Source organism: Marmota flaviventris, chromosome 1 (assembly GCF_047511675.1).
Source record: "Marmota flaviventris isolate mMarFla1 chromosome 1, mMarFla1.hap1, whole genome shotgun sequence".
In the NCBI taxonomy this organism is placed as follows: Eukaryota; Metazoa; Chordata; class Mammalia; order Rodentia; family Sciuridae; genus Marmota; species Marmota flaviventris.
This window is the reverse complement of record NC_092498.1, coordinates 59464869-59485533: the sequence shown is the minus strand read 5'-3', so window position 1 is coordinate 59485533 and position 20665 is coordinate 59464869. Positions and strand designations below refer to the sequence as shown.

The 20665-nt window shown below is 39.3% G+C and overlaps 1 protein-coding gene and 1 non-coding gene across 3 annotated transcripts in view; one reads left to right on the top strand and one right to left on the bottom strand.

The window, feature by feature from the left end:
- The window catches only part of Napepld (N-acyl phosphatidylethanolamine phospholipase D), a 38722-nt gene extending 19202 nt beyond the window's left edge, over positions 1–19520 (bottom strand). Inside the window, exons 1-2 of one of the 2 annotated variants that reach the window (XM_071613346.1) lie at positions 19031–19520; positions 2658–2958 (exon numbers count right to left, since the gene is read on the bottom strand). In XM_071613346.1, the coding sequence (XP_071469447.1) occupies positions 2658–2958; positions 19031–19224 (495 nt within the window). In that variant the 5' untranslated portion in view covers positions 19225–19520. Of the gene's footprint in view, positions 1–2657; positions 2959–18612; positions 18871–19030 lie in introns of those variants that run through there. The other variant, XM_027926281.2, reaches the window with a different exon arrangement.
- Positions 19521–20340: 820 nt separating this feature from the next.
- On the top strand, positions 20341–20446 carry LOC114085364 (U6 spliceosomal RNA). The gene has a single exon (XR_003581465.1). It is a non-coding gene; the product is annotated as a U6 spliceosomal RNA (small nuclear RNA).
- Positions 20447–20665: the final 219 nt, after the last annotated feature.

Sequence of the window (20665 nt, the reverse complement as noted above, 5' to 3'; positions counted from 1 at the left end):
ATGCTGTGGCAGCCTGATCTGGGTTTCTCAGACTCCAATCAGATGTCCTATGTTTACTTCTGTAGTAGTAACCAATTAGGCCAGCTTCCTCCAACTAATGAAACCCAGGAAGTGCCTGCCTCCCTCCCACTTTGAAATTCTCCAATAGTCTCATTTCCCCACACTATCAGTGACTGTGATCAACAATAAAAATCAGACAAGGTCACTGAGCCAACAATAGCACAAAGCAATGACAGCATCTGAACAGTGTCCAGCTGTGAACTGGCATGCTGTGCTAAACCACCAGCAGAGACAAATATCAGGAACGGCCCAAGGAAAGAGACCCTGCTTCTGACCAGGCAACTAAATTATGCAGCTCTGCTTATGACCCACTTTCATTTTATTTAGACCTATCAGTTAATGTATACTTTAATTATATGCTTCTTCCAAAACATTTTCTTATTAATATAACTAAATAAATAAACAATAGAGGATGATAAAATCACATGGTATATAATTATCCCATATACATCATATTATTCTCTTTCCAAAAAAAAAAATTTTTTTTAGTTATGGTTTACTTACTAAATGCTAGCTTCCAAATTTCTAGAAATCTGAATTCTGAGTCTACCCAACCATATGAAGCAGGTCTTTTGCACACACTTCTTCATGTTGATTTTCTGGAAAACGCAGAGCTCTTTCACATTTGGGAGCCAGCAAAAGTTAATCATTTCAGCAATTTATTTAAAGAGTTTAAACAAAGAGTTATGGTTATTCCAGAAATATGAGAGGTCAACATGAATTTGACCTAGTTCTGGGCTTTGACTGAAAACAAGGAGGAAACAAGACAGAAATAAAAGAGATCAGAAACAAAACTAAGTTGAAATAGTGCAAAAGTGTTTTTTCTCTCTTATATGACACCGAATTTGTTTTTAAGGTGCACACTTAGAGACATGAAGCCTCCTTTGGCATTTTTTTTAAATATCCTAACTTAAAGACCAAAGAATAAACCTTTTACATCATTAAAGAATGCAACTCTAACTTCCTTCTGTTTTGTTATTCTCCATTGCACTTACCATGTTTCAATATACCACACAATTTACTTATATATTTTGTTTATTGTCTATTTCACTAAACCTAAGGTCCAAGAAAGCCAGCATGTCTTTCTGCTTTGTCTGTGGCTCTGTTTCTAACACATAATACAAGGTACCCAGCACATAGCTGCTGCTCAGTAATGCTAGCTAAATAAATGAGTGAATGAATGGGCTTGACAAGACCCATAAAAACTGTAAAATTACACAAACAGGCAATGTGCTAATAATGTACATGTGTTTATTTTTCTAAGAAGATGGTCCATGGCTTTCATCGGCTTCTCAAAAAAAGCCAGCATCCAAAAGAGCTCAAGAACCACTGGCTTAGTGAGTCCTCAAGATTCAACCAAGTTTCTCAAATACCTCTTAAATCATTAGAATAGAGAGATTTCACCTTCATGAGGTCATTTGCTCTTAGAAATAAAACAAAACTGAAAGTACTATTATTAGAAGCTGTGGCTCAAAAGCCAGGAAAAATTACCTCAATGCATAGCTTATATGTCCTGACCCTCTGCCCTAATCTTCTTCACAGCTTGATTCCATGTTCTCTCTTAGATAGGGTTGACGTGGGGGGAGAAAAATCTTACTTGTCCCTTTTTCCCAACCTCAAAGCAGAAAATAAGCTTTCATGCCTAATTCTAATAAGGTGCTAAAACACAGTATTTTTAGGCTGGGGACATATAGTTCAGTGGCCCAGCACTTACTTGCATAGTAGGTAAAGTCTCTGGGTTCCATTACTAGCAACACAGGAATGGAACATGTGTTTGTGTGTGTGTGTGTGTGTATGTGTGTGTGTGTTGTGTGCGCACGCACATGTGTATCTCTAGATATAGATATGCGGGGAGGAGGCTGATGGGAGGCATGCAGATAACTTAAGCAAGGAGAAGGGAGAAAAATATGCTCCTATACCTGAGAACCACCAACCGTTGCCATTCATATTTATGAATAAAGTATACCCTACTCATCTAATAATCTCTATGCTAAATGTTAATAAATTTCATCCTAAGTAAGGCTAGTGTATTTAAAGACCAGTAGTCTACAGTCAAGTTTCAAAGGTCTGGAAACATCATCTGAAGATTTCTTTTTCAGTTCTGGAAGTCTTATCCAAGGATTAAAAGCCATCCACTCTATGCCATCCATGTCTTACTTACTGCTAATAATCCACATTCCAAACTTGCCAGGTAACTACTTTCTAGAATACATCATACACTTTCTCACCTTCATGATCTTGTTCTTGCCACCCTCTACCTGGAAAACCACTGTCAAAAGACTTCTTAGTTATTTAGGCCCAGGGCAAACAGACATCTCTTCAGTGAAGTCCTATCTAACCCCACTAAGTCAAAATTAATCACTTTCTTTGCTATACCTCTAAAGCACTCCAGATCAGAGGTGATTATCCATGTGTACTCTCCTGCTGAACTAGGAACCTGTGAGCACAGGTTACGCTATTTACTTTGTTCGCCCAAAACCTAGCACTCTACCTTATCATAGGATAGAGCAATTAACTAACTTGAGTGTACCACTCATAGCAAAGCTTAGTAATATATGAATTAAGAGTACAAAGGACTTTGAAAAGACAAGTGCTACCTCTTTGGAACATGGAACACTGCTGTGATCCTTCTCCATTATCAGCCATCTGAGAACATTTGAAATAGAGAGGTTTTTCCATGTTGGCCAAGGGTTAACAAATCTACCATCTTTTCCTTTTTTTGACTTAGTTACATCTTCCTCTAGTCTGTAATCCAGCTTGAAGCTTTTCCTAGAAAAATTATTTCCTCCAGAATTCGGAGCTGAATTTTGGCGTTTTCTTACTGCTTCTTTAGGATACTGGCTGCTTGTCATCAGGGACTGGCTGCTTTCACTTTCATCCATGTCCTTTGGTGAAGAACTTAAGAGAAGAAAAAAAAAGAGGGGAGGAGTTTTAACATAAAAGCATTAAAACACATTACACAGTATTATTCTTAGTCAATAAAAATTCCCCAAACTGGGCTGGGGATACATCTCAGTTGATAGAGTGCTTGCTTCGCGCATGCACAAAGTCCTGGGTTCAAGCCCCAGCACCACAAAAAAAAAAATGTCCTAAATTATAAAAATATTATGTTGTTATTAACTCACACTTTCTTCCTGTGAAATGGTTTTAGAATCCAATATTTCTGCTTGCCAAATAGAAAAGATGTTCACCTTACCTATTAACCTAACAAACCTTTCAAAAATCTCTTCTCTGCTAGAATCTAAAAGCAACATATTTCCCAGCCAGCTTTTAAATATATGAAATCTGCCATTTCAATGACATTCTTTCGATTAAATTAAAGCACCTTCATGAGTCTATAATGTTTTCATATCTAAATTTTTGAAATATTGTTTTTAATAATGCATAGTAAGGATTGCTTTAGGACACCTCAGTAATTAAAGTGACTTACTGTTTGAGTCAGCTTTTTTGCTGCTGTGATCAAAAGACCTGATAAGAACCATTTTAAAGGAGGAAAAGTTTATTTGGAGCTCACAGTTTCAGAGGTTTCAGTCCACAGATGGCCAACTCCATTCCTCAGAGCCTGAGGTAAGGCAGAAAGTCACGGTGAAAGTAGTGACCGTGGAAAGCAGTTCAGAACATGGCCACCAAGAAGCAGAGAAAGGTCTCAGCTCACCAGGGACAAAATATTAACCCCAAAGGCACACCCACCACAACCTACCTCCTCCAGCCATACCCTACCTATCTATGGCTACCAATCCCTTAATCCATTCAAGTGAATTGATGGACTGATTAGGTTAAGGCTCTAGTAACCCAACCACTTCAGATCTTTTTTTTTTTTTTTAATTCTGATTTGTTATACATGATGGCAGAATGCAATTCATTTCATATTTAGCACAATTTTTCAAGACACTGGTTGTACACAAAGTAATTTCACACCATTCATGTCTTATACATGTACTTAGGGTAATGAAGTCTAACTCATTCCACCATCATTCCTGCCCCCTAGCACCTTCCTTTCCCCTCCCTCCCCTTTGCCCTATCTAAAGTTCCTCCATTCCTCCCATGCTCCACCCCCAGTCGCTTTTATGAGGCTGCACCCTCATATCAAAGAAAACTTTCAGCCTTTGTTTTTTGGGGATTGGCTTGCTTCACTTAGCATTATATTCTCCAACTTCATCCATTTACCTGCAAATGCCATGATTTTATTCTCTTTTAATTCTTAGTAATATTCCATTATGTATATATACCAAAGTTTCCCTATCCATTCATCTACTGAAGGGTATCTAGGTTGGTTCCATAATTTAGCTATTGCAATCACTTCAATTCTAAACCTTCTTACATTGTCTAAGTCATAGCTTTTGGGGGTCATCTCATATCTACACCATAACACACATAACCCCACTTGGCCTAGGAATTTTTATGCTGAAATAACCTGATACCAACACCCTTGGAGTTGAGTCAAGTCCCAGGAAAGGAGATAACACATTGACATATATTTCAATAATATATTTAACTGATTAACAATATAAATCTGAATTAATTCAGACTCAGAACTGCCAACTTGGTGTAGTATGTATTCTAACTACGTGACTGTGGACAAGTTTTCTACCTCTCTGTTCCTTTATTTCCTCAACTATAAAATAGGGATTAAAATGTTACCTGCCCTCAGGGTTACTGAGCAGGTAAAACAAGTAAAGCATTTGGAGACAGAGTGACACATACACTTGGCAACAGCTCAATGTTGACTATTGTCAATGACTTTGTCCTTACGGCTACTACATCTACCACTACTGACTACTTGACTCAAGGCACTGAAATCCCTGAATGTGAACTATTCAAGACTACAGATATATCACACAGTGACAAATGTATTAAGAGTATGAATTTGGGGCTGGAGATGTGGCTCAAGCAGTAGCGCGTTCGCCTGGTATGCGTGGGGCGCTGGGTTCGATCCTCAGCACCACATAAAATAAAATAAAGATGTTGTGTCACCCAAAACTGAAAAATAAATATTTAAAAAATTCTCTCTCTCTCTCTCTCTCTCTCTCTCTCTCTCTTTAAAAAAAAAGAATATGAATTTAATCTGCCATGAATATCATTTCTTTCCTCTTCTGTTAAACAAACATTTGCTTTCTGCTTAGTTGGTTTACCTACAATACATACATATAATACACTTTATAACCCTACGAAAATAAGCACAGTAACAGAAAGTCAATTATTATTTTTGTGGCTTCAATGGGGATTAAATAGAAATACTGCCCAGCAGAAAAAGGGAAAGAACACAAACCCCAGAAAGTACATGTATGCTAAACCAAAACTTTTTTTCCCAAACTTTAGAGTAAATAGTCTATAGCCTGGGGAATAATCACCATGAAGAAAAGAAACCACAGCAACCAAAAGCTAAAACACTCACTGCTGCCTGCAGGAATGCCTAACATCTGAGCAAGTGCCTAACAAGCTATATATCTTGGACAAATAACTTAACCTTTCTAATTCTCCATTTTCTCACCTGTAAAATGCCTGCCTATTTGTGGAGGTTTCAAAGGATTAACTGATATAATGTACATAAAGTGTTTGACACATACAATGCCAATTCCTTTTTCTCTAACCCTGTTAACTGGCCAGACATCTAAATTCTTTAATTACTGTGAGAATTTTAAAGGGATCTGAGTGAGGTATCTCAGCTCCCACAGAATCCCTTTTCTTGGGTTATAATTAAGTCCAAACCCTCAAGGTAGATATTATAATCCCCATTTCTTTAATTGAAGCACTCAGAAGTAAATAGCCTAGTTGAAAGACAACGAGGTAGTGACAGGAAATAAAAAAAAAAAACAGAATAAATGCAAGAGTCAAGAAGTTGAGTCAGTAAATCTTGAGAGTATTCAGATGGTCATGAATTTTTGGACTCTTTGTAGAGCAGGTGGTGGGGGTGCATTATAGAGTGGGAGGGGTCAGAAATGGCAGCCTCACTGATCAAGTTGGATTTCTGACCCAGTCACTTTCAGATCATGGAGATGCAAGAATCCAAGAGGATGGCCAGGTGTGGTGGCACATACCTGTAAGCCCAGTGACTTGGAAGACTAAGGCAGGAGGATCACAAGCTCAAGGCCAGCCTTAGCAACTTAGCAAGACCCTGTCTCAAAATTTAAAAAAAAAAGGCTGGGGATGTAGCTCAGTGGTAGAGCACCTCTGGGTTCAATCTTTAGTATCAAAAAAAAAAAAAAAAAAAAATCCAAAAGAATGTTACTCACTGACCCGCCCAGCAGACATACATTACCCTGGGAGCCAGCCTGCTTTGGGGGTAGTGAATTGAGAACAGCCCAGAGACATAAGGAACCTGCTTGAAAGCCTGGAGAGTAAAACAGGAGAGCAACATGGGTTCAGTGATCTGTTTTTTCCCAAAATAACATGGTTTTTCAAAACTGTTTATTCCTGCTACTTCCATTTTCTTACATCCCATCCACTCCATGGAAACAGGTCCCCATACCAAATGACTATCCTCTCTCACCACCTTCCCATCCTCCCTGCAGAAATCCACACAAAATTGTCTTCGGGGATGACTTTACAAAGACAAATCTGACACAAACAACAAACCCAAAAGGAAAAAACGTCCAAAGGGTCCCTTCTGCTTAGCAACCAAAGGTCAGTAAGATGGCTCACAAGGGTCTGGGTTTCTGGCCCTGCCCTCCCCACCTCTGCTCTAAACACACAGCCATGATCTTACTTTCTCAGATGCATAGTGCTCCTCCCTTAGGGGCACCAAATGCCATCATGGGGCCTTTGCATATGACTTTTTAATATCTGTAGGACAGGAAGAGGGAGTGTGTAAAAATGGATATTCACAGATTATGTATTACTAAGACACATGTCAGGCAACACAAATATGATACCACAAAGCACCATTTCACACCATGCTTCGTAAGTGAAATAATGGAAAGGAGCAGAAGCACGTAGAACCCTGAACCCTGACAATCTAGACTGGTTCTGCCAGAAGAAGTCCATTCAGTGAATGTGCAGAAGGACAAGCTCTGCCAACATGTGCCTCAGTAACGAACTGAACTTCCGCCCACAGAGACATAGGGAACCTGAGAGCCAGGTCATAGAGGTCTGCTCACCAACATCAGTCTTGTGGTCACTCTGTTAGTGGATAGATCAACACCCTCACCATCTGTAATACCACCTATAAACACCAAAGGTAAGATGACATAAAAACTAGTAGAAGAATGAGTTGTATGTATGCTCCTGATAGTAACTAACCAACTTTATTATAAAAAGGACAATTTATTATAAAAAGGACAACATAAATTCCATCCAGTAATTATCAAGCACATTCTCTACATTTCTTTGAATATTAGTTGCCTATTAAATTGCATAAGGACTCAACCCCTGGGTCTTTAACCAAAAAGGGGTCTGGACTGTGACATTTGGTGAAGAGAAGTCAGCCAAGTACAAATATTTTACTTCAATAACTGCACACATGGGCAAAATGCTTTCCAAAAACAAGAATTCTCTATTAAAAAAGCAAATGTTTCATGCTTTCTTTCTTTGACATTTAAGACTTGCCAACTCCCTAGAATTGAATGTACTGCTTTATCATTTAAAAGTTAATGAAAAAGTTAAAGAAAAAAATCATAACAGTACAACATGTTTGGGATTTCAACATATCCATAAATTATAAAGTAGCAAATCAGCATTCCTAGAATAGACATTCAATAAATCCTAATTGAGTGACCATCCATTTACAGAACAATCAAGACACTGACATTAAATTTGAGAAGTATTCAGAACTGTATTTTCAGATATCTGATAGAATAATATTAAATTTAGAATTCTGTATTTTCTTTCCTTATTTTTATCAAAGAGAAGTTTCCTTTTTTGTTGTTGTTTTTGTTTTGAGACAAGCTCTTACTATGTCACCCAGTTTGGCCTCAAACTCCTGAGCTCAAGTGATCCTCCCACATCAACCTCCCAAATAGCTGGGACTATAGGCATGCACCACTGCACTCAGCTAGAAAAGGATCCTTTGACCACACTGCAAGATAACATAGCTAACAAAACCACTGCAGTTCACTGAAACGTCTGCCGAGGGCTTCAGTAGAGTAAAATGGAACTCTTCCCATCTCTCACTTTCCACCAGACATCATGTAAGACCCCACAGACACTGAAAGAACTGGTGGGAGGCAGGTATGTCCAAGCATGGGAAACACACTGGACAATGAAAGGGAGAACTTGCTGAGGGAGGCAGACACAAACATCCACAAACCAAGAAAGTTCTGCATTGTTTACCCCGAATTTCATTTTTACCTCACTTTATTAATTTAACCAGTTTGCTAAGAAGCTAAAGGAAAACAAATAGAAAGTTTATTATACAGTGCCAAGGAGTACACTAAACAAAAGTTATAACAACTTGTACAACAATTATTGAGTAAAAATTATATCAGAGCCGGGCACAGTGGCACCTGCCTGTAATCCAGTCAGATGGGGAGGCTGAGATTCTCTAGGGAGAATCACCAGTGAGTTCAAAGTCAACCTCAGCAATGGCGAAGTGCTAAGCAACTCAGTGAGACCCTGTCTCTAAATAAAATACAAAATTGGGCTAGGGATGTGGCTCAGTGGCCGAGTGCCTCTGAATTCAATCCCCAGTACCACCACTACCACTCACCCCGCCAAAAAAAAATCAGAATAAATGTCCATGCACAGTACATAGTTCAACACACATATATATATAATATAACTCAATATACCTCACCAACAGATTTATCTTCACAAGAGTGAAAAGAACATTAGTTGGGAGGGAAGAAACAGGACTCCAGTTCTACTATTATCTAGAGGTGTTAGCTTGGGGGGATAAACTCAACCTCTCTGAACTTGGGCTTACTCATCTGTTAAATAAAGATGATAACCTCTAAATATCTTCTTGAAGGACTGGGTTAGTGATTCAAGGTGCTACAAAATACACCAATTGTTATCTTTACCACTACTTATGTTCAGTAGGAGAGTAAAGAAAACATGGTAAACAGAACTTTCTGATCCATGTGAGTTGTTTTCAGGTGAAAGATATTCTAGAATTATAGATAGATTTAAAAACATAACCAGGCAGAGTGGTACACACCTATAATCACAGTTCATCAGAAGCCTGAGGCAGGAGAAAGCAAGTTCAAGGTCAGCCTGGGCAACTCAGTAAGACCCTGTCTCAAAAAAAAAAACGGAATGGAGATGTAGCTCAGAGGTAGAGTGCCCTGGGTTCAATACCCAGTACCACCCACACACACAAAGAAAAACTGAGGTTACTAAAATTTTTCCATTTTTCTTCCTTAATAATTTTATATAACAAGACTATAAAAGTATGTTTCTTTATCTCTTGTAAAAAATTACAGTATTTCCCATTATTTAAAAGAAACTTTAAATTGGCCTCATGCCATATTCATCTATAAGACAAAAAATTACTTGAGACAAATAATTCACAATGAAAATGCTAACTAACCAAAAGCTTATTAGACTCAATAGAGAGTTTAGAAAAGAATGAATGCTAAATACAATTCAATTCTTTAGGATACAAATTTGAGAACCCATTTTCTTTCAAAAAGTAATCAAGGCTAACAAATGCTCTTTGACCACAAATCACCAAAGGCTTTGAAAATTCATAGTTATTAGATAAAATTCAATACATTAAACTAAAAGTCATATTTTGCAGGCTCTCAACAGATTTTTAAAAGTCACCAAAATATATCAACACTCTAGGTGCTTCAACTACAATCAGAAGTTTTTCCGGGGCTGGGGTTATGGCTCAGCGGTAGAGCACTCGCCTAGTGTGTGGGAGGCCCTGGGTTCGATCCTCAGCACCACATAAAAATAAATAAATAAAAGCAGAGGCATTAAAAAAAAGATTTATTAAAAAAAAAAGAAGTTTTTCCTAAATTGTTCTAAGATTGTTATAACACAAAGTAAACAACAAGCTTAAGAACAAAGTCTTTTTAAAAATACTATTAACAGTATACAAGTGAAATCCTTAGGATAATCAAATTAAAATGTCATATTATGGAAAATTTAGAAAATGTACATAAAATGTTTAATGAGATGACACAGTTATTCCCTCTTTAATGCCTCAAAAATAACACCAAACACAAATTGTACATTCATTTTGGGTATAATCAATAATACTGAAATAACATGCAGAACTGTGTAGTTGAAAAATCTGGGGGAAGATGGGGAGGAAAGAAGACAAAATTGATGCCTACAGAGCTTGAAAATATATACCAAATATGCTAGATGATCTTTAAATGCTCATTCACTATTCCTAATCCAAGAATTAACAAAAAAAAATATGCTTCCAAAATGTGGTATTCTTTCTCTCTGCTGACTTTGTATTAATTAATTATGCAAAAGAAAAGCTTCCTGTATAAAGCATGACCCATGAGGAAAAGAATGAAACAATAAGTGTCTTTCTAGGTACTGGAGAGAAAGGATAATGAAAGAGAAAACCAGTGCACAGTTTAACTCTTTCTTTGGCTGTTTTGGCTCCAACTCTTATTCTACTGATTTCAGTAGCCTTTAAAAAGTCACTTATGTATCGGAGACTCACTTTCACTTATCTATAAAAGGAGAGGCCCGGGGCTGGGGATGTGGCTCAAGTGGTAGCCCACTTGCCTAGCATGCGAGAAGCACTGAGTTAAATTCTCAGCACCACATAAATGTAAAGTAAAGATATTGTGTCCACCTAAAAAAAAAAAAAAAAATGGAGAGGCCTGGGCTAAGGCTAAGGCCCCTTCCACTTCTTAGATTCTAACAACCTTTGGCTGCACCAAAAGTCAGCGTAGGCCACGCAACACCTGTCCCCTCCAGTTTCCACTCCCTCAAAGGAAGTTCCTGTGACAGTAGCTCAGGTCCTGCCACTTGCCCCACACTGAACTGGCAAGGGATAAGCAAAGTATTTTCACCTAAGAACAGCAACGTTATCTACTGGGAAAAAAAAAAAAAAAGTGTCATTTCACGGGTGTATCAGGTAGACCAGGAGGTTATTCAGGGCATGAAATGATATTTGATACAAACATCCAGTACACTTTCAACTGTATACATAAGAATCTGACAATTTGTGAGTGCCCCTACTTAAATCATTGTAAAGTCATGTTTAACAAACATTGTTCAAATGTCTACTTTATTTAAGTTCTAGCTCTCGGGGTGCTGTGGAGAATATGGAGCCTTTGACCTCCAGGAATTCAAAGTCCTGTAGGGGAAAAAATCATAAGCAACCTCACAGATTGTGGCTTACTATCATATTTCTAGAAGGGTTGGCTCTGAATAATAAAAAAGTGGCATAATAAGTCATAATGCTAGAATAAGACATTTTTTCAAAACCCATTGGCCCAAATCCTCAGGACAGCCAGGAACCCTCCTCCTCCTCTGCTGAGTGGTTTGCCCTGACATAATCAGTTCTGTGATCCAGAGTGTCAGTGACACCGAAGAGGCACATAATCTTCTGAATGTGGTCAACAAGTTAAAGGGCCCCTGATGTCAACAGAGAGGAAGACCAAAAGAAAAAGTAACTAGAGAGGTTACTTGAGCCTGAATGAATTGCCAAAAGGGCAAACTTGTTATTCTGCTCTAGATGTCATGCCTGGCCCATCCTTTGTGAGCAAAGGGTAAATGAGAAAAAACAAAGCTGACAGTGGGGGCTTTTACAAGGAAACAAGGCCTGGGGTCCTCCCTGGGGCCAGACTCCCGCTTACCATCTCCTGCCTCCTTAGCACAGAGTAGGCCTGGAGGCAGCCCCAAAGGTCAACTAATGGAATCCTGAGGTTCAAAGGACTTTGTGACCCCTGAGTTCAATTCAGTATCCTCTATTTAAGAACTGCAGGAAGTATGTAGTAAATTATAAAAGCATATTAAAAATGAACATAATTAAAATGTGCTTGACTCAGTTATCAAGAAAAACCACATTACCAGGAAAAGGGCACAGGGATTAAAATTTTTTTAAAATAAATATTTCTAACTGTTCCCCTTGTCTTCCCTTCTAAGCCCTAGTTTCATATATCTTAGCTCAGTATCTGGTGCATACAAGTCCTCAATGATTATAAAAACCATTGTTTTACCACACTACAAACACTATTTAATAAATGTTAATGGGATACGTATACCATTTAAAATTTCTACACTAATGAGGTATATGGGATAAAAGCAATGGAACAAACTGTGGAATGTGTTTTTTGTTCTTATATTTGAATAAGAGAAGGCCTGGTCTTCCTGAAACTCACACAAATCTTAAAACAAACAGAAAAGAACAATTCCATGAGATTTCTAACCAACCCCATAGCTCCTGTGGCCTCACCAGCCCTCCTGGTTCACCAGGAGACTCTCATAATCACTGATAGTCTTCTGTTTCTGAAAATAATCATCCACTCTACCCCACCTCTCTTTATCTCCCCTCACTGCCCTCAGGAGCAAAAATTGCAAACTAAATACTAATGCTGACCACAAGTACCCAGCACTTTCCCCAGTGCTTAAAGCCCCAGTTAAGGTAGTTCTTTTACTCAAAGGAAAATTTTCCCCAATAGGAAGAGATAAAAAGGCAAGAAAGATCAGCTCCAGATAAATCATATGTAACTAAATTTGTCCCTAAGGCATTTCAGTGTCTTACCCTTCCTAACCAAGCCATAGATACTAACCTCAGAGCTCCTCCCACCTCCTCTCTGCAGTGAAAACTGCTTGTCAGGGAAGGATCTGATCTCCATATGCGACTAATATTCCTCCCTATAGAAGAATATTTCTTAGCCAACTAGATACAAAGTCTTAAGCCTGTGACTCTTGATGCTGGCTGTACATCAAAATTATCTGTGGAGCTCTTTAAACTACACCTGAGTCTACTGAATGAAAATGTGGCGGGGCTGGGGTGTGAGGTGATCCTCGGGGAGTTTTTAAAAGTTCTGTGGAAGATTCTGACATACAGGCAGGAATACGAACCACTACTGTGTTTTTAAGTCATCAGCACAAAGTAGGAAAGTCAACGAGACTTTCTGGTACCCTACAATTTATGCTAGTCTGCCAGCCGCCCACCATAAAGCTAATCTTCCTACCTGTCCCACACTCAAATCTAAAGAGGTGGCATACTGAGACTGCTACACAGCACTAGGACTAGGAAGACTACCTTGCTATATACAAAGTGACAGGTCACAGACTTGTACCCAATCCATCAGAGTCAATTCTACTCTGTGCTCCCAGGAAGCCAAGAAGGAAGGGAGAGAGGAAAGGAGGGGAGAAGGGAGGGAATACAACCAGTAATGATTCACGCTGTGTATAACAACCCATCACAACCTGTGCACAAGTGTTCAACAAATATTCACAGAATGAACAAATGAAGAACAGGAGTTCAAACTCCCTATCGCTCTTCATGGAGGTATAGTTCTTTCTTTCTTTCTTTCTTTCTTTCTTTTTTTTAAATCACCTGTAGGGAATCAAATAATAGGAGAAGCAAAAGTAACTGAAGGTCAGAGGCACAAAAGTCAACAAAGAGCATCCCCACTCACTGAAAAGTCAGAGCTGAGTGAGTGGATTCTGTGGTGGTGACGTGGTTATAGAGTAGCAAAGACTAGAAGGTGCCTATCATAAAAAATCTAGTCTCCTCTTTCTCCTCAGGGACAGTGACTACACTCCCCAGCCTTCCAGTGAGGGATGGCCATGTTGGTGACACTGACCAGTGTGTTCCCAGCACAAGTCATATATAGCACTTCCAGGAGTTTCCTTAAAGAAAAGGCAGGAACTCCTGATTCCTCCAGATCTTGCTACTGGTAGCCATCTTTAGCCACATTGTTGCAATGGCATAGAGGAGACATGGAAGGACCTGAGGGTCCACCAGACTAAGCCTGTACTAACTCCGCACTTCTCTTCAGAGGAGAAAACATATTTGAGCAATCTTTTAACCTGCCTCAAACTAATCTTAACTGATATATCTGCCATAACTGGGAAGTTTAGGGGAGCTATAAAAACACTAAAAGTTTGAGCTGGATTGCTGCTAAGGGGTAGAGGGCTTTCCTAGCATGTATGAGGCCCTGGGTTCCATCCCCAGTAACACACACACATACAACCCTAAAGGTAATAATCTCCCAAAACACAGCCTTCCTAATTCAAACCATGGGTACACTGAGTAACACACATAATTGTATCCTTTATCAATTATTAAGCATTTACTATGTGCCAAGCACTTGATATATTACGTATATGTGTGAGCATATAGTCTCATTAATCTTCACAATATTTCTACAAGGTAGATATCAGTATCCTCAAATTACATATAAATGATGTAACAGAGGTTCACAGAGTTTAGTAGCTTGCATTAAGTCAAAAATCTAGCAACCCAAGTTGATCAGATGCCAAGCCCATGCTCTTTCCATGTACATGTTGAATCTACAAATAAAATTCAATAAATGTCTCCTGAGCAGTTAACTACATTCTAAAGTTGGTATCGTTTAGTTAATGGTTGTGGTCTCACTAACAAGGCTAGCCTTTTTTGCTTTTAAGAATTTTTTCTCTTTTTTTTTTTTTTCTTTTCGAAGTAAAAAGCTTTTAGTAGACAATAAATAGCACTTTCCTCATAAAAATAATCCCTTTAATTTTACATGGAGACAGCTTCAAGTGATTTAGCTATTTTAATTAATAACTCAATTGTTCTAATTTAAAATTTAAAAGAATCATCAACAAATAATAAATTGATTATATATTTCAGTCATAGAAACAAAAAAATATACCTGGTACCTTGAACATACTCCTCTTGATTTGAAAAGGTGTCTGCATTCAGCCAGCATATAACATATAATGACCTGGCATTTTATCCTTCTAATTGTGAAGAATTGTTAGTCATGCCCCAGAAAGAGATCAATCCCCAGTACTCAAAAATAAATAAATATAAATAAATAAATAGATAGAGAAATAGATAGATAGATAGGACAACTTCTGGTAGGGAGACCAAAGCATCTGGTCCCTGGGGATTCTAGTGTTCACATTGAAAGTTCTACATCCTGGGAGCCCCCTCAGTCCTACAAAAACCTAGAAGGCTGGTCGTCCTATGCATTAGGGTACCATAAAATTGCACGTATGTCTTCAAGAAAACTTATAAAATTGTGGGCAGTTTATACTGAATTAGAGATGAAGCATTAGCCAGGCATGGTAGCGCACACCTCTAATCCCAGCATCTCAAGAAGCTGAGGCAGGAGGATTGAAAATTCAAGTCAATCTCAGCAATTTAACAGGGCCCTAAGCAACTTCAAGAGATCCTGTCTCAAAAAAATAAAAAGGGCTGGGGATGTATGTAGCTCAGTAATAAAGCACCTCTGGGTCCAATCCCCCCCACACCACACTGAGTGGTGGGAGGCAGACAGAGAGGCAGAGAGAGATATGAAGCATTATTATTAAATATGGTTTCAAAATATTTGGTTGGCTGTAAAAAAAAAAGCAATTACAAACTTCTACATAACCATGCTTAACCAAGACAATGTTGCTGAGAATATAAAAAGTTTTAGGTAAAATTCTTCATTGTAATGATATTCATTACGTGCACTTACAGAGAAAACTGAGACACTGTATGAGGCAAGACTGAGAAAGGAATCAATTTACTCAAGAACTGTATCTCATCTCTGTGAAATGGTGGGGAAAAAATAGATTTGACATTGCAGTTTTGAGGCATCGTGACAGGCTAAAACTCTGATGAGGGTAGAAATAGGCAATCGACAAGTTAAAAGCTGAGGTAAGCACATACCCTTCAAAGTCCCTTCCAACCTGAATATTCCAAGACAAAAGTTATCATTTGTATGACTCTTTACAGGTAAAGCAAGTCTGTCCAGAGAGTAACCCACCACCCCAAGGGTCTCTCTGGCTGGTGATGGAGCCTAGACTCTCTATTAGCCATACTCTCATCTTAATTATGCTTAGGAAAATTTCCCAAAGAGCATACAGTCAGCATAAGAAGATAAATGACACATTTCACCTCATGTGGGGTATTTTACTTAAGGCCTCAAGTTTAAAAGGAATTTGAGTTCAGAAATTCTTGAAGCTTTATCAAGTTATTTAACCATATATTCAGGAGGTAGCTTAGTTTTTTTATGAGCTCTCTAAACAAACCAAAGGGATGAACACAGAAACTTGAAATAAATATCTTCTCAATTCGAAGGAGCTTCAAAATAAGAAAACTCTTTAAAAAACAAATTATTTCTGTCTTTCAATTTTCCTGGCATAATTTTCTCATAAGGAAAACAACAAGCATGTGCCCAGTTTAAGGGGTGCTAATGACAATGAGAGAGCTTGGACTTTCTTTATCCCAGTAACTTTATTCTTTTAACAAAACAACTACAAAATCACACAGAACTTTGCAAACATTCATTGTTTGATCAATATGTTATTGTCTGTTAATCTGGGAAGGTCCCCAAACTAGATAAACACAAAAATCTGCTGCCTTCAAGAGGAAAGACAGATTGTTCTAGACAGGGGTTGAGTTGTTTTTTAACCAAGCTTTTTAATTATGCTGATCCATCCATCTATATGCCAGCCCTAGCCTCCGTGACTAATGGTACAGATAGTCCACAACCTAGGTTTAGGATGCATCTCCAGATGTATTAGTGATGCACACTACTCATCCTTAGCTTTTTCGGTTCCCTTGTCTAACAAGAACAGGGGCTGCTGAGCTAAAGAACCTTGTCCAAATCATTAAAATCTCCCATGGTCTCAGATTCCTGTTTTCCTCTTCCTGGCATAGGGTTAATAATCCCATATTCTTAAGTCTATAAAGTCAACTAAAAGTAAATATATAAAAATATGTGAAAGAGCTTTGTAAATGATAAAATTATAATACATTATTTAACCAGATAAGTTGGAAGAAGACTGTATCTATGACATAGAACTGCCCTGAGGATATCTGATTATATATAATCTGTTGTGAAACACTGTTAGTAACATAAATACACAATAAATGGGTATCAAATTCAAAAGACAAACTGAGCCATGTACTATAAACCACAAGAGTGTATAATTCTTCAGGATTAAAGAAGGTAGAATGAAATAGTACTTGAACCTTATGCTGGAAATCACATGAGTGAATTTTTATGCCAGTTTTATGCATGCTTACACAGACCTTCAGAATAAAAATATTCCTTAATGATTACTTATGTGCAAAGTTCATTTCCCTAATGACACTTCAATGAAAAGATTTCACTTCTATGTACTAAATCTAAAATGCCCAGATCAACACAACCCTCCATATAGACATACCCTTAGTCACAGAGTAGAAAATGAATGGAAAAACCCACAGTATTCAGAGCTATCCACCATTACAAAGAGAAATCAAAATCAAACAACAAAATTAAAGGAAAAATACTATTTTTCCAAATGCAAATGGAATGTTCATAAAAATCCTCTCAGTTTTCTGAACTCACAAATACCCAAGTAACATAATTCTCCTTACAAACAAGCACATGAGGATGACTGTATCAAAGTATAAACAAAACCCTATGGTGAAATACCTATGTTAAAATGTCCTTTATATAGTCATAACTGGACTAATTTAAGCATTCAAGCTTACAATGTAGAATCTGTCCAATATAATCTGGAATTGTGAGGGAAAATAGGGGTGTGAGAAATACACTCAGTATTTTCCTCTTTCCTCTCTTGGAGACTTACCATAATTCTTGCAGCAGGAAGTCCTGCAGACTATTAACAAAATAAAATCCTTGAAAATCATGGCTATATTTTCAGTTGACATAACCCATTTTAATCCCCCAATCTCTTTCTTAGATTCTTATCTTAAATAAGTATACCTGTTGTACATTCCTTCTTTAATAGACCTAATATTTTCGTGCAACAAAACCAGACTACTGTGAGACATGGGTAATCTTTCTTTTTAAAGATTATATAACTTCCTTCTAAACGATGCTGGTATTACTAAATCATAGCCAATGTAACAAAATAGAAATGGAACTGTTACACTTCCATCTGTTAACAACGATGGAAAATTACTTCTTAATTTGCAGTAAACTATCTCAGGAGTGACTTTCTGAATAAATGAAACAGAATTATCAATAGCAAACACTTCATGCTAAGCCAAAGCCAACGGGGCAAGTCATATTATAACATATACAGAACCTACAGTAAAGAGAAAGGCAAGAACTAAATGACTTTAAAAGGCTGTTAACTTTTCTCACTCTTAATATTTTCCAGGTTCAACTGAGGTATATAATACAGCAGACCATGGGGGCCCCGTGCAAACGCAACTATCAAGGCCATGTCTAGTTCCATGGGGGGTGGGAACTATCTGAATTCGTGTTCTGAAAAGCCCGCGGTAACACCAATTTTAGAAGCCAACAACCACTGAACATAAAACTCAAGACAGTACTACCTCCCACCACCCCTTCCCTTGCCCCCCCCCCCCCATTCCTATTCTGATTCAATAATTACACTTATTGAAGATAAAAGGGGAGAACCCTGTTGGAATGGATTTTTAGACGATACATACTATAGATGAAGCATAAATAAGTTGCTCTGAGGAAGTTGTAGACCCATTCCTACATATAAACCAAAAGAAGATACACCCACTTGTATTCCGATCAGTGAAGATGCAACCTGGTAATTTGCACAGACAGCTACTCTCCCAAAGGGGACAGAAAGAAGACTGTAGTTCTTCACTCAGTCAGCGTCAGAGAAGGAGGCTCCGCAACTCTCCAGGTGCGGAAATTCAAATGAAGCCCTGCCACTCACAAGTGCAGCATCTCCAGGAGGCAGGGCTTGGGGACTAGGATACGCGATCGCAGCACGCTCCGCTCCAACAGCCCTAGGCTAGGGAATGCGGACTGCTCCACACAGAGACCCGGGAAGAAGCAGCACAGATGCCAGAGAAAGCGAGGCCGGGACGAAACCGCCTCCCGCCAAGTCCCGGAGCTTAGGGGCTCCTAGGCGCTCTGGCTCCCTGCGGCGGGCGCGCAGCGGCGGGGGCGGGGTGAGGGCGGGGGCTCACCTTGCGCCGGCGGCAGTCGGGCGCGCGCGTCGCCGGCGCTGCTCCTCCTGGGCTGCGAGCCACACCGCCCGGGCGCCGCGGGGGGGGCCGCGGTGGCCGGCGCCCGGGTTCCTCCGCCCCCGGCCCCGCCGCGCCGACTCCGCCGAAGGTGCCAGCAGCTGTAGGCAGCGCCGGAGCGCTGGCCGCCTCGCCATACGTGGAGTGAGCGGTCACCCGGGCTGCGCGCAGCGCCCCGGGCGCCCCCGGGCCGAGAGGGGCCCGGCTTGCAGCAAGGTTCCGCTCCCCCTTGCCTGGTGACTTTCTCATTGTGACCTTCGAAGCTGGCGCCCCGGCCAACGTTGTCCCGCGGCCGCCGCTGTCCCCGCCTTCACCAAGATGGCTGCCCGGCGGGTCGGGCCCCGAAGCCATCTTGGTAAGGGAGGCACGCAGGTCGGGCCCCCTCTTGCTCGCCTTTGCAGGCGTTCTTCTGAAGACAGTTGGGTCGCCTGTCCCAAGCCAGCAGTTAACGTTCAAATCACATGAGCACATTCCTGGACACCAGACAACAATTGCTAAAAATAAATGAAATCCCTTTGACCCTGGGAGCCCCTGAGACTGCTGGATCATAGAGAAGTATTGACATATTAACTGCCTCGTTCCAAGAACCTGGTAGCAAAGAAACTAAACTCATTTAATGTGTGTATGATGGATAGTGAATATTAACGACAGCTCTGCCTTGTCATGGTGTGCTCACTTTTAAAATGATGTCAGAGCTTCCTGGTACACACAGTTCTCTAATGAACCTGCATCATTTTTACATCCCAGAGTAATGACGAAAGAGCATTAAAATGTGATTCTGAGTTTCTTACTGGGTTTGCTTTTTAAATTGCAGGTTGAAATTAGTAATTTCAAGAAATATTTACAGGGCTAAGTATGTGGCTCAGTGGTAGAATGCTCGCCTGGCATACGTGAGGCCCTGGATTTGATCCCCAGCATGGAAAAAAATATATATTTACATATAGGCAGATTGAAATAGAATTCAATGATAGGTGGTTGGGCAAAAAGAATCCTCTGAAAGTCCTAAAGTTGTGTACAATGGGCCAGAAGAAAATCCGTCTGGGGTTATATTAGTAAAAAAGAAACACCAGCCCTAATGCAGATAGAACTGAGGGGAAATGAAAAACTATTCTGCCATTTGAAAGTGAATGTGCACCGGTGTAATACTGTAGGAGTGTAAAGCACTTTATGTGACTGGATTTTTGTCTCCTGGGGCCAACTTGAAGTTGTTGCTACATATTATTAATTTAAGTGTGATTAAAAACTACTTGCATGTGCTTGATTAGCAGCACATGTACTAAAATTGGAATGATAAGGAGAAGATTGGCATGGCCCCTGCTCAAGAATGTCACACAAATTCATGAATCATTCCATATTTTTGTGAGTTCTACATCATGTACCACCAGAAGACTGAGAAATTATACTCCATCCATGTATCATGTGTCAAAATGCATTCTACTGTCATGTACAGCTAATTAGAACAATTTTTAAAAAAGATTTTATAGCAGCACAATTCAAAATAGCTAAACTGTGCAGCCAACCTAGATGCCCTTCAGTGGATGAGTGGATTAAAAAAATGTGGCATATATACACAATGGA